This window comes from Macaca thibetana, chromosome 1 (assembly GCF_024542745.1).
Source record: "Macaca thibetana thibetana isolate TM-01 chromosome 1, ASM2454274v1, whole genome shotgun sequence".
Lineage (NCBI taxonomy): Eukaryota > Metazoa > Chordata > Mammalia > Primates > Cercopithecidae > Macaca > Macaca thibetana.
The window spans coordinates 45,930,083-45,944,923 of record NC_065578.1 but is presented as its reverse complement, the minus strand read 5'-3'; the positions used below and the strand labels follow the sequence as shown (position 1 = coordinate 45,944,923).

General features: G+C 41.3%; 2 protein-coding genes across 3 annotated transcripts in view; both read left to right on the top strand.

Annotated features, from left to right (window-relative positions):
- ATPAF1 (ATP synthase mitochondrial F1 complex assembly factor 1) overlaps positions 1–14,841 on the top strand; it is a 479,750-nt gene that overhangs the window by 389,111 nt on the left and 75,798 nt on the right. The window lies entirely within an intron of this gene.
- Positions 69–14,841, top strand: part of EFCAB14 (EF-hand calcium binding domain 14) — a 42,754-nt gene continuing 27,981 nt past the window's right edge. For both annotated transcript variants that reach the window (XM_050801795.1, XM_050801789.1), the window contains exons 1-3: positions 69–1,308; positions 2,757–2,905; positions 11,163–11,308. In XM_050801795.1, the coding sequence (XP_050657752.1) occupies positions 1,124–1,308; positions 2,757–2,905; positions 11,163–11,308 (480 nt within the window). In that variant the 5' untranslated portion in view covers positions 69–1,123. The remainder of the gene's footprint in view (positions 1,309–2,756; positions 2,906–11,162; positions 11,309–14,841) is intronic.

Below are 14,841 nucleotides of genomic sequence, written 5' to 3'. Positions count from 1 at the left end.
ACCTCTCCGCCACGACTTTCGCCCCGGCGTGACGTCACCCAGGCGGGCGACCAATGGGAGCACGGCTTACTGGCAGGCGGCGCCGGTGGCCGCTGCCAAAGGGGAAGTCATCTGGGGCTGGAGCGATGGCCCGGGTCTGGAGCCCGCGGCCGCCGCCGCCGCCGCCACCAACACCAACAACAAAGTGTCGGGAGCAGCCGCGGCCGAAGCCGGAGCAGGGGCCGGAGTCGCGGCTGGAGTGGGGCCTGCGCGTGTGAGTGGCCGAGAGTTGCCCGTGCCGGAGACCTCAAACTACGGGCGGGAGCGCTTTCTGTCGGCCAAGCCGCCGTAGCCCGCGGCACCGTGTCCCCAAGGCCCAGACAGCGGGGCGGGGGTCTAGCAGGCGCGGGACTGGCTTCTCTCAGGCCGCCCCTTCGAGCCGGGATCCGGATCTTCCTCGGCCTCGGGCCTCCTTCACGTTCAGGACGGAGGCCGGAGAACGGTGATCATCACACACCCCAGCCGGCTTCCTGGGCCGGGCATTTTCTCTGCGGCCAAGCAGTGTTGGGATTGTAACTGCTGGGAGCCGCCTCCTGCCGCCACCTGTCCTGCCAGGAAGGGACTGACGCGTTCCCACGTTCTTGCTCTGCACCTCCCCGCTCTCTTCCCATTCAAGAACAAGTTTCTCTTCCCTCTCCGTTGGAAATCCTCCCCCGGAGGTACAAAACACCTATTTTAAGCGTGCCCTTCCTCAGCTCCTGGAGCACTCTTAGAAGTATTGCCTACTTATCCGGGCTGAGAATCCTTCATTTTTGACTTGGCTTTTTTTCGCCATTTGGAAGATAAAGACCCCTTTCCACCCTGTACTAACACTCTGCGCCCAAGGCCTTATCCTTTGGGGTCACCAGCTCCTTGGCCATTTCTATGTGATTTCCCCCACCCATCTGAGTTCCAGTTTCCTCTGGGCTCCAATCTCCAGTCCCTGGCGGATCTGGTCAGTCCCACCCCTAGGTGGGAGTGACCAGGGGGCTCTGGCCCAGGATCTCCAACCCTGGAAGGCAGCTCCAAGGCAGGAAGAGAATTGGGCGTCGGGTACGAACCTGGCAGCTCAGGAGTCGGGGCTCCACTTACCCCACACAAAAAGATGAAAAAGCGCAAAGAGCTCAATGCACTGATTGGTTTGGCTGGGGACAGCCGGAGAAAGAAGCCCAAGAAAGGCCCAAGCAGTCACCGCCTGCTTCGCACTGAGCCTCCCGACTCAGACTCTGAGTCCAGCTCCGAAGAGGAAGAGGAATTCGGTGTGGTTGGAAATCGCTCTCGCTTTGCCAAGTGAGTAGTGGTGAAAGGTGGAATGGGAAGAAGGCATCTCCTTGCACTACCAAGGGGCCACATTGACAGGAAGGAGAAAGGAATTCCTTAGGAAGAAAAAAGGGTGTAGACCTTGGAAGTCAAAGAGGGAAAAACGGTTTTAGGGAAAAGGTAAGTTCAGATCCTGAATGAAGAATAAGTTAGAGACCTGTCTTTAGGTGTAGAAAGAAAATCTCCAAATCCGAGGTGGAAATATGGAGTTGGGAGAATGTGCCAAGAGCCCAGAAGAATGGAGACAGAGGAGCAGAGAAGCTTTGGAGATTAGACCTTTTGAAACAGTGTAGAACAAAGGAGAAACAGAGACTTTAAGACTGCAAATTATTTCGTTTTTGCACTCTTGATGATTCTGAATATTGGTGATGGGGAAATATGGTGAGAGATATAGTAGGAAGTAGGAGCCTTGAGAGTAGGTGGGGTGGGGGGGCAAAAGAAGAGGCATCATTTTCCCTCGTCATTCATAGGTGTAGAGACCACTAGGCAAATCAAGTAGTAAGATTTGAGAACATTGGGAATGGGGCTCAGGGTGGGAAAGGACCAAAGCGAACTTTAAAAACGCCCTTGGACTCTCTGGGCGCACACTAAAAGAAAAGAGGATTCTGCTGAAGATGTGTAAACAATGGCTAGGCAGAAGGTCAGGGTGCTGACATTGAGTGGTTGGTTGGTTTAAAATGTCTTGTTTTGTTAAAGGAAGAGTTTGATTTCTAATGAGCTTTGTCAACTTAGGCTGTTAAGGGCAATCCTGGGTTTGGGTTATGAAAGTCTGATGAAGTGTTACCTTCATCAGAAGATACCTGGAGTAGTTACCCTGCTAGGTTAGTTTCGACCTTGAAAGTTGGTTGATGTTTTGTGTGAAATCTAGCCCCTTCTGTGTTTCCTTACTTCTGAGCCAATAAGCTAGAATACACCAGGTGTCCACTTAAAACTACAGATCCTGTTTCTTTCATTTCTTTTGCAGTAAAACTTGCTCAAAAGTTTATAAAGTTTCAGGAAACTGAAACAAGATTCCCCGGAGTGAGTGAGTATGCATTTGAGAGAGAGAAATCAATAGGGAAATTACAGTGCAGAGATGGAATTGCAGAGAAACATTGATCTTTACACTTTTGTGACCTGAGCTTGTATTCAAAGACCTCTCTCCTGATGATGACAGCTGCAGTGCCTTTACGATCTTCCTTTTACCTGCAGGAGTTCCCTCTGTTTTATGTGACGTTTGAAACTTTTGTACCCAGTAGATGAACCCTTAATAGGTCGTATTATTTATTCATTTAAGTGCTTTACCCTACCTTCCCTGGTTAATTCACTGGTTATTCATTTAGAGGAGATAATTGCATGGCAAAACGTGTACTATTTCTAATGAAGCTATACCCCATAATCACTTCTGTACTCATGGTTGAATTTGTTCTCTTGAGCAGGGGAGACTATTTACGATGCTGCAAGATCTGTTATCCGCTCTGTGGTTTTGTCATCCTTGCTGCCTGTGTTGTGGCCTGTGTTGGCTTGGTGTGGATGCAGGTTGCTCTCAAGGAGGATCTGGATGCCCTCAAGGAAAAATTTCGAACAAGTAAGTGGTTACTCCTTTTTTTTTTTTTTTTTTCTTTTTTTGAGACAGGGTCTTGCTCTGTTGCCCAGGCTGGAGTACAGTGGTGCAATCTCGGCTCACTGCAGGTTCAAGTGATTCTTGTGGTCAGCCTTCTGAGTAACTGGGATTACAGGTGTATGCCACCACGCCCAGCTAATTGTTTTGTATTTTTAGTAGAGACAGAGTTTCACCATGTTGGCCAGGCTGGTCTCAAACTCCTGACCTCAGTTGGTCCACCCACCTCGGCCTCCCAAAGTGCTAGGATTACAGGCGTGAGCCACCATGCCCGGCAGTGGTCACTCTCTTCAGAGTGTCATCTTGGACTCCTTTCCAGGTTCTGGGACAAAGTCAACCATGCTGAATGAAGAGTTTTGCTCATTCTAGTGAAGCAATTATACATTCCTCTCAGTATTTTTATACTCTTTTTGAGCTGTCTGCTTGAATGTTGTAATACTTATTTGTTTTTAAACTCACAAATAAAAGGCAGTGCTTATGCACCAGCAGGAGAAGTAATATCTGAAATAATGGCATTGCAGTAAATGCTTAGCGTGCAGAAGGCAAGAGACTCCTACCCCCAGGATAGGAGTCTAGAACTTCGTTTAACCTCTACTTATAGCTTGCATCTCCCCGAGTATAAAGTGACAATGACAACACTGAGCTATTCCTTCTACCTCACAGGGCCATTTGAGAAAGAATGTGGGAGCATCTGTCAAAGGATTGCCTCTTTAGAAAGACCAAATAAGAGCATAGGAATGGGCAATAATAAGAGTAGCTAACATCTGTGGAAGGCCTACTGTGTGCCAAGTCTCATATCATTTTCTTTACAAAATAATCCTGTGAGATGGCTATTATTTTTATTATCTTGTGCTCTTGGAAGGATTAAGTAATTTGTTCAGTGATTAAGTATGAAAGAGCTGAGCATCCTCTTGCCCCTTGCTGCCCAACTTCACATTTACAACACTACTATCTGCACCACTGTTCCCGGTGGCCTTGTAAGCCTACGCACATTTATTCAAGGGCCTACAAATCTCTTGGATATCAACTTGGTCAGTAATCTAAAAGAAGTTTAGTAGAAGAAACAGGAAGAACTGGTTTTCTGCACACTTACCAGTTTTCAAGCTTAGAGCAAGGACTGATAGATTTCTCTCCTTAGCTGTGCTTATACTAGTAACATGATCTGTTTCAAGAAAAAAAATTTAAATACCATTAATGAGTGTTATCATTTTAAAGTTTTAGGAAACTTGCACTAATTTACATATTCATGAAGGGCTTACAACAACCATACCTACTTTGAACACTATCCAACTGTCAGAAATGTTTATCTCATGAATGAGTTTTAAAGTTTAAGGAGGTTTTCAAGTCACAGAGTTTTGTATATTCTAAATTGTAAAGTTGTATTTTACACATCCAAATTACTTTTTCATTTCTTTTCTTTTTTTTTTTTTTGAGATAAGGTCTTGCCCTATCACCCAAGCTGGAGTGCAGTGGCATCTGGCTTATTGCAGCCTTGACCTCATGGACTCAAGCAGTCCTCCCGCGTCAGCACCCCACACCCCCAACCCCAGTAGCTGAAACTACAAGCACGCGCCACCCTCTGCTAATTTTCGTATGTTTGTAAAAGACAGGGTTTTGCTATGTTGCCCAGACTGGTCTCAAACTCCTGGGCTCAAGTGATCTGCCTGCCTCAGCCTCCCGAAGTGCTGGAATTACAACTGTGAGCCACTGTGCTCGGCCCAAATTACTTTTTCCAAAAGGTACGTTGGCACAGTAGCTTTGACTGGATTTGACAGATTTTTTTTTTTTTTTTTTTTTTTTTTAGCAACACTGAAATTTTTGGCTCTAGGTTTCAACGGTTAATCTTCTAAGCAAAGGCACCAGTTTCAACTTAATCACAAATACCCTAACCTTAATAGCATGAGCACACCAGGAAACTGACCACAAGGCTTTCTCAAGGTCATAAAGAAATCTGGCTCCAGAACTACAGTTCTTACTTTCCAGCTTAAGCCTAGAAGATTACAATATCCTCACTTTCCCATCTGAAGCCTAGAAGATTACCATATCCCAACTTCTGTTGGCTGCCTACAGTTACTCAAGTTTTGAACCCAGCCTAAGAACAGCTAAGTTTTAGTGTGTTAATGATATTTCTAGTGATGTTGCTTTGAAACAAACAAACAAAAGTTAAAATACTAACTTTGGTTTTCTTCTGAGTTTCTGATTCTGGGGATGGGGATTCGGTATGCCACAATTCTCTGCCAGAATCCTAACCTGGATTACCAATTTTTGGAGTATGGTATAAGAAACAATGAGATACGTACCCCATAGTTATTTTTCCTCCTTTATAGTTGTCCTTGCAATATTCCACAGTGTCTCTAAGGCCAATTTTTTCTTTGTATGTAGGTAGTAAGCATAACTTGGAAACTAGGTTCTCAGAAACAGTGTTCAACCATAAATAATCACCGAAGTCATCTGTCTGTGCCATCATCTCTCTGTAGCTAGTTAATTGGGTCTCCTAACTACAGCCTTGTAGTGAGTTAGGCTTGTAGTTGAGCTATAGGCTTGTGCTGTAGCTTGTTTTGATCACATATAGCAATTATTTATTTATATATTTCAAAACATTGCTCAGTTCACGCATCCAGGGATTCCTTTTTCTGACTGCTCTGCACCTGTGTTTACGGGATACTTATGTAATTTATAGGGTTAGCTGAGCTTTTCAGGTAATTTCTTTGGGAATGCAAACAAAGTACTACATTTTAAAAATAGACCAGGTACATATAATAGACCTGGCAGTCAGTCAACAAATATTTATTGAATACTTGTTAATACCAATCCCTGGAAATATTATACTGTCTTCAGGAGATGTCAAGAATTATACCCTGGACTGCAGACCCTGCTTTCTACCACTGAGCCACATTCTCCTAGGACCTTGACAACATTTGTCAGCAAGCTGAATGAAGCACATTTGGAATTGTCAGTCCAGCTGCTTTGTTGGCTTTGATTTGCTACAATAGAAATGCCAGCACCTGCAGTGTCTTCCTGACATTGCAAAACAGGACTTCCTGAGGGAGGGTAGGGGATGGGGTGTAGTCAGTCCATAGGCTAAACCATTGTAGACTACTTGAGAGTTTTTTTGTGATAACCCGTATCTTGACTAAATGGAACCAATCTTGTTAGGTTTAAATAATCTTTCTTTGAATTATGCTTTTTTTTTTTTTTTTTTTTTTTTTTTGGTTGGTTAGTTGGTTGGTTGGTTGTTTTTGAGGTGGAGTTTTGCTCTTGTCACCAAGACTGGAGTGCAATGGCACGATCTCGGCTCACTACAACTTCTGCCTCCCAGGTTCAAGTGATTCTCCTGCCACAGCCTCCCGAGTAGTTGGGATTACAGGCACATGCCACCACACACAGCTAATTTTTTTTTAGTAGAGACAGGGTTTCACCTTGTTGGCCAGGCTGGTCTCGAAACTCCTGACCTCAGGTAATTCACTCATCTCAGCCTCCCAAAGTGCTGGGATTACAGGCCTGAGCCACCACACCCTGCCTAAATATATTTTTTAAGGTTAATTTTTTTTTCTTGTTTTTCAAGAAGACAGTGGGATTCACGAATTTGGATAAGACCACCTGCTTGTCTGGCTTTAATACCTTTTTGAGAAATCCAGAACTTCTTGATTTTATTTCTATAAATTTTCCAAGACACTTGCAAGGAAAGGAAGAAGGATTACTAAAATACCTGAAATAGAAAGCAAAGCAGATAGGCTTTTTCTTTTTCTTTTTTTTTTTTTTTCAGTCAAAGAGAAACTTGATCCTTAAGCTAAAAGTACTGACTGGCCCTGAAACTCTTAGCTCAGTGCTCTTTTTTCCAAAACCAGATACTTCAAAAGACCTCCACAGTTAGGAAGATTCTATTCTCAACCATCCTTTTCTGTCACTCAACTATGGAACATTTGAATAAATGAAAAGAAATTTGAAAGAGTATAAATAAATGTGGAAAGTGTAAATAAATCAGGCACCTCCTTTTCTGTCCATACAGACAAAGTAGTGACTTGGTCATTTAGCGCAGAACTTAAAAATGGTCTTGTGCTAACGAGGGCATTAGGAGATATAGGTATCTGTGACCTCTGAAGTATAGTAGAAAAAGTAGTGGTCCTAGGAGCAGCAGGTTTGACTTTTTGAATTCTGGCTTTGCAAAACTAGCTGTAAAACTTAGACAAAGTCACTTATGGGCCTTCATTTTCTCATCTATAAAATATAGAGATGTATTTGTGCTACCAGAGCACTTTGGGCATTCCCCTGTCATAACATCAGTCACACTGTATAGTAATTCTGTGACCATGCCTGGCTCCCCACTAGACTGAGAGCTTCAGGGTCTTTTGTATATACTGGTACCCATGCAGGGCTGGGCACATGGTGGGGGCTTAATAGCAAGTTGTTGAATAATTAATACATAAAAGTTTATTGCAAACTGGAAAGACATTGTATAACTATAAAATATAGTTTATTTTATATTTAATCCTGTCAACATTATGTTTACTATTTGGTATATGTTGACATTTTTCCATTTCCTCATCTTAAAGATTAGGGAATCAAAAGAACTAGGTACATTATTTTGAGCATTAACATACAAAATTTTAAATTATTTGCTTCCTATCTTGGAAAAACATGAATTAGTAGTCATAAGTTATTTGTTTGCTACACTTCCTCCCATGTATGTAATAAACGTACCTCTACTTGGCTTGTCTCTCCTAAAAAGCTCCAAACCAGATAATCATTGTGATCCCCTCTTGGCTCATACAATCCTCAGGATCCAGAATATTTTCAGGGCTGGTCAGCTTTATATGTTTATTAGTTAATAATTGTAACCCAGGTTATTTATGTATTTGTCTATTTCCTCTTCCACTCCTGCCTCCTAGTTCGTGCATATAGACTGCAGGAAAGAGAGACTTCGCCCCTTGCCCCTTTGGGGTACCTGAGTATGGCAGATGTTTGTTGGATGAGTTCTTCTTTATAACCTAACTGAAAATGTATAGGAAAATCAGTGAAATGAATTTAGACTGGCTGGTAAAATGTTTTTACTGTATGAGATAGATATATTCCTGTAAACCGTGTGTAAATCAAGTGCTATATTAAAAGCACCTGCTGGAAACTACTGGGCAAAAGGAAATCCGTATGTGGAAGAGACATCCACACCTCCATGTTTATTATAGCATTATTCACAATAGCCAATATATGGAATAACCTAGGTGTTCAACAGCAGATGGATGAAGAAAATGTAGTATATATACACAGTAGAATACGATTCAGCCATAAAAAAGAGTGAAATCTTGTCGTTCTCGGCAATATGGATGGAACTGAAGGACATTGTTAAGTGAAATGAGCTGGGAACGGAAAGTTAAACACTGCATGTTCTCACTCATATGTGGAAGATAAGAAAAGTTTATCTCACTGGGTGTGGTGACTCACGCCTGTAATCCCAGCAACTAAGGAGGCTGAGGCGGAAGGATCACTTGAGCCCAGGGTTTTGAGACCAGTCCAGGGAAGCATAGCAAGACACCATCTCTTAAAAAATTAAGGCATGGTGGTGCAAGCTTGTAGTCCCAGCTATTCAGGAGGCTGAGGGAGAAGGATCGCTTGAGCCCGGGAGTTTGAGGCTGCAGTGAGCTGCGATCATGCCACTGCCCTTCAGCCTGGGTAATAGAGACCTCATGTCTAAACAAAATAAAAATATATTTCAAATAATTTGATTCTATAGAAGTAAAAAAATACAACAGGATATTAGAGGCTAAGAAGAGTAGGGGAAGAAAGGATAGGGAGAGATTGGTTAAAGGATGAAAAATTACAGCTAGATAGAAGGAGAAAGTTCTAGTGTTATGTACCACTGTAGCATGACTAGAGTTAACACTAGATAGTTCCAAATAGCTATAAGGAGGATATCAAATATTCTCGACACAAAGAAATGATAAATGTTTGAGATGATGGATATGCTAATTACTCTGATCTGATCACTATACCTTATATGTATGGAAACATTGCTGTGTACCCTGTAAGCATGTACAATTACCAAATATCAGTTTTTTTAAATGTTAAAGCATATAGGAAGTCTGTCATTATAATGAAACCCTTTGGCAAACGTGTTTGGAAAATGAGGAAATATATCTCATTTCTTTTAATTATTCTGAATTTTCAGTAGTGAGCTTACTTAAAATAAGGATACCACCATCACTCCTCATTTTGTGGGGGATCTTAGTTGCTGTTCAATGTGTTTGGGTTTTTATTTGGTTGGTTGGTTGGTTGGTTGGTTGGTTGGTTGGTTGGTTTGTTTGTTTTTGAGATGGAATCTAGCTCCGGCCGCGTAGGCTGGAGTGCAGTGGCGAGATCTTGGCTCACCGCAAACTCCTCCCAGGTTCAAATGATTCTCCTTCCTCAGTCTCCCGGGTAGCTGGGATTACAAGTGTGCCACCACACCTGGCTAATTTTTGTATTTTTAGTAGAGAGGGGGTTTCGCTATGTTGACCAGGCTGGTCTCAAACTCCTTACCTCAGGTGATCCACCCACCTCAGCCTCCCAAAGTGCTAGGGTTACAGGCGTGAGCCACTGCACCCAGCCTGGGTTATGTGTTGAGGGTTTTTTTGTTTAACTTAATAGTATAACATTAACTCCATTTCATACCCTACAATTATTTCACAGAGCAAGCATTTGAACCCTTCTGTATACCTGGCTCTGTGCTGGCTGCTGGAAATGCATACCCAAGTTAGATCTAGTCTTTGTCCTCAAGCCTCTCGCCATTTGGTAGAGGAGACAGATGAGTAAAGTTACAGCACCACATGTTAAGTGCTTGGTAGAATTTGGAGTGGAAAGAAGTTCAGTGGTCCGAGGGTCCTGGCTGTTGGCGCTGAATCTTAAAAGGAATTAACTAGGCCAAAGTGGTAGAAATCAAGAAGAGACAAACCAAGGGCATCTAGGCAGAAACCATAGCATGTGCAAGGGTCACGAGGCTTCAGAGGTTAGTGTCTCAGGAAGATCTGCTTGACCACAAGTAGGTTGAAGAGGTAGGTAAAGTGATGAGAAATGTAATTGGAAGTTAAGCAAAGGCCAGATATTTATTCAGGTGGTAAATATTGATTGAGTGCGTAAAATGTGTCAGGAGTGTTCTAAGTGTAGAAATGAACAAAATACTACATGAGCAGATGAACAAAATGTAGCTAACCGTGCAGAAATGAACAAAAGAGTCTTGGAGCTTATATTTTAGGAAGTTATTTTATATGGCTCTTTTATGTCAGTTTCTAGTTTTAAGGCAGCATATACTAACTAAGGCAGTCTGTGGCTTTAAAAAAAAAAAGGGATGTAGATTTTATTCTGGAGGACCAGCCATTATTAATATTTTATTCTCTATGAAAAGGGAAAATGCTCTTTAAAGAAAGAAGAGAAAGCATTGTTTCAGGCCTCTACCTTCAGGCTGGCAAATCCCTAAACCATTCAGGAGCTATTGTTTCCCCCAAAAAAAGGCCAAATATCACACTACTTCACCTAGCATATTCTTTTATCTTCTATTTCATTTTGAGTTTTGGGGTGATTTAAGACTTAAGAAAATACTGTTTACTATTTATGAAAAAGATTAAAAATCTTAGTCCTCATCACAGCTTTCAAAAGGTGGCAAGACCTCCCTCTTGCAGTTTACTAAGGTGGAAAAAATAGATTTAAGCATTTAGAAATGTAACTTACAATCTCACCTTGGGCATTAATAGAATAAGATTTATAAATCTTAATTGACTAATCTAAAAGCTCCTTAATTGAGCTGGTCAGTAGTACTTAGCATTTATCATCTATTATATGCCTGGCCAGCTGTGTTAAGTGCTTTACAGCCATTCTCTCACTTAATATTAACAATCCTGTGAAGTATATTTTATCACTGTATTACAGATGAGGAAACTGAGCTCTAAGAATTTGAGTAATTTGCTCAAGATCATAGTAAGTCACGGAGTTGAGATTCAAAGGCAACTCTTTCTGCTCACATTCTGTTATGAGTTTTAGTTGGCTAACTTTAAAAGTTGCATTGCCAGTAGTGAAATAGCCCCAGTTAAAATGAGAGCTTTAGTGTAAAAGATATATATTCACATAAACCAAAGAACAATGTCAGAATTAACTTTTATTAATCCATCTTCTTTCCTAGTGCTTGATGATTTTTTTCATCTTAGGACCATGAGGGCACTTTATGCTAGTTATGATTGTTCTTATTTTGTCTTTTTAGTGGAATCTAATCAGAAAAGCTCATTCCAAGAAATCCCCAAACTTAATGAAGAACTACTCAGCAAGCAAAAACAGCTTGAGAAGATTGAATCTGGAGAGATGGGTTTGAACAAAGTCTGGATAAACATCACAGAAATGAATAAGCAGGTAGGAAAAGTTTGATTTTTTGCTGTGTAAGCTATGAATATTTGTTTGGTTGTTTAGTATGAATAAGGTATAGGGAATTGTAGGTATAGGGAATTCATTTCAGATTGTTTTACTTTTTGAAATGGGGTTTTGCATACTGTAATCCCAGCATGTTAAAGTCAGGTAAAATAGTTATGAATTTACCAAATATTTAAAATGTTAATCCTTTCTGCAAAAGAAAATAATTCTACTAAATATAGCAGTTGAGAGAAAGTTGGAAGTTTCTTGAGTCACCCTTTCCTACAGAGTAGAGTACGTGTCAAATAAAACAGGAGTGTCATCTAACCCCCAAGAAAAGTGGATAACCCATTTTTATTAGCTAATGAGAGCTTATTTCATTTGAGTTTACAAAATCTGGAAATGATCAGCAGTAGTCATTCTAAGAATAGCTTAGGAGTGGGTGATGGAGTTGGTTAAATACCTTGGCCAGTCAAATAAGCCTAGATAGAGCATAAACTTTTCCAGTCCCTAAATTGACCAGAGTTGAATAGACATTGATTCCAGAAGTGGGACTCTGCCGGAGAAAAGGGGCTTATTCTAAGGATGTTGATCAAGCATCTTGTATGGATTAGGATACTGTATTTGTCACAGGGTAACTATAGTCCCATCCCTAGTTTTTCCAGTTTAGTTAGGAAATGTATATATGTAGAAAAGAAAAGTCAAGTACCAGATGAATGACACACATGCAAAGTGCTTAAAACTAGATATCATTTTTCTTGGGGCTAAGAAGTTATTGTCTTCTTCAGAGTAGAATCACAAAGTTCAGAATGAGCCAGTAGTGACAAGGAGCGCTGTGCTAGAAGAAAGCGCTTGCAAATATGTCTGAAGCCACACCTTTCAGCAATGGTCCAGGAGTGGGGCAGTTCAGCACTTAAGACCAGTGATAAATAGTGTGGGGCAGTGGCTTCCAAACTTTTGCCTGGAACCTGCAGTAAAAAATGTTTTATATCATTACCCAGTAAACGCATACATACCTATTTGTAACTGGCATAAACGTTTCTGAAACAGTAGCTCACCCTTAATATGTATGGTGCCTTATGCTACTTTCCATTCAGTTCTATTTAATCTTTCAAAATTATTCATGAAATAATTCATGAGTTACAGCGCCTGATATTTACTATCTGTCCTTTACTCTTGGACTCTAAGTAATTAGAGAAAAGCAGGTATTCACCCCTTTTTTGCAAAAAGGGTAGGAGAAATTGGCCTTGCCTACATTCATACAGCAAATTACATCAGGTAAAAGTAGACCACATTGAAGCACTGAAAGATAGTCAGCATCTCTCCTGGGGCAGACTGGGGATTCCATGTAAGTAGCCAGTCATACAGTTTGCCGTTCTGAGAGGAGGATGATACTGTTCAGCATGAAAAGGTGAAGTCAGCTGTCTATTTTTCATCTCAGTCTTGTAAACTGACATTATAGGAAGAGTCAAAGGGGATATTGGTACATGGTGAGAGAACACAGATAGATTTTCAAATTTTTGGTACATATGTTGATTTCTGAGTTCTCTTTAACCAGGAAGCTAGACACAAAAGAATCATTTTATTCTTAGCCTGCCATTATTTTTAATGCAAGAAGCACCTGAGAATGCAGATACAGTAGATCTCAATGTCATTGATAGGTTTTTGGAAACTGTGAACTTAAGTAAATGGCACATAATGAAACCAGTTTTATCATAGGCTAATTAATATAAACAGGACTTAAGGCCAGGTGTGGTGGCTCACACCTGTAATCCCAACACTTTGGGAGGCCAAGGTGGGAGAATCACTTGATCCCAGGAGTTCCAGATCAGCCTGGGCAACAAAGCAAGACCCTGTCTCTACAAAAAATAATTAGCCAGGCATGGTGGCGTACACCTTTAGTCCCAACGACTGAGGAGTCTGAAGCAGGAGAATTGCTTGAGCCTTGGAGTTTGAAGCTGCAGTGAGCTATGATCGTGTCACTGCACTCTAGCCTGGGCAACACAGCAAGACCCTGTCTCAAAAAAAAAAAAAAAGTTAAATTCCTAGGGCACATTTCTGGTCACACAAAAAAAATCACTAAACTTCTAGATAAAGACCAAAACACTTCTAATATTCAGCATTGAAATAAATGTGAGCAATACATACATTTACAAAAGATTAATAAAAGCAAGTAAAATAATTATTTACCCATTTATTTCAGTGCAGGGTCAGGTCCTGAGTGGCCAGAGCCTATCTTGGCAGCTTAGGGTGCAAAGCAGGAACCAACCCTGTACAGGACACCATCCCCATCACAGGGCTTACTCATACACATGCTCACACTCAGACTGGGTCTGTTTATACATGCCAACTAACCTAACATGCACAGCTTTGTGATGTGGGAGTACCCAGAAAAAACCCACGCCGACGTGAGGAGAACATGCAAACAGACAGTGGCCCCAGCCAGGAGTCAGACTGTTTTTTTTCATCAACGTTATAACCAAATGACGTTGAACAAAATATTATTCAAGGATCTGCTATAAATAGGAAAGTTTGCTTCTGTCCTAGGGCTTCATCTATGAAGCTGGAAGAGATTGCCCTGAAACCCTTTCCATTTCAGCATCAATATGCCTTCAAAGATGCTGGGACTGACTTACGAAGCCAGCCTGATAACAGAGGACTTCTCCGTGAGCGCAGGCCCAGAAGCATTGGTGATGGGAAAGCAGAGACTTGCACTGTTTCCAAAGGGAGCTCAGTATTCTCTGTCTGAGTGGTTTTCTAAAATTAATGTTACATATCTCTGATGGTCTGTTGAAGTCAGAGGCATCTGTCCTAAACCAAAGTAGATAGAAAAATAAAAGAATATTTAACTATGTTTCTATATCTAAACATAACTGTCACTTAAGATGCTTTTAGTGGCAGTGGTTTTAGAAGCAATTCAAACTGGCTCAAACAAGAAGTTTATTATATCACTTAACAGGAACTGTTCTTATCACAATGTAAGTTGAAGTTAATATAATCTGAAAAAAAAGCCATTAGTTTGAAAAAAAGTTAAAATCAAATCTTCCCTTGAAAAAGCTTTAAATTAGTGGTTGAAATCTAATTTACTTTGCTGTTTTATTCATGAAACCTCTGGTTTTATACTCATTCCCTCTTGACTGTTACAGGGAGTCTCCTCCTACTTCCTTGAGGACATTATTCAACAAACATTTACCTAGCTGCTTTTATGGAGCTAGGTTTGGATACTGTCTCAATCCATTTGGGCTACTATAACAAAATATCTTAGACTATGTAACTTAAAAACAACAGGGGCTGGGAAGTCCAAGATAAGGCACAAGCAGATTTGGTGTCTGATGAAGGCTCATTATTTCATACTTGGCATTTTCTTGCTGTGTCCTCACATGGCAGAACAGAATGGGCAAACAAACTCCCTCTGACTTTTTTTTTTTTGGAGACAGGATCTCACTCTGTCACCCAGACTGGGATGCAGTGACACAAGCACAGCTCAGTGCAGCCTCGACCTCCTGGGCTCAAGTGATCCTCCCACCTAAGTCTCC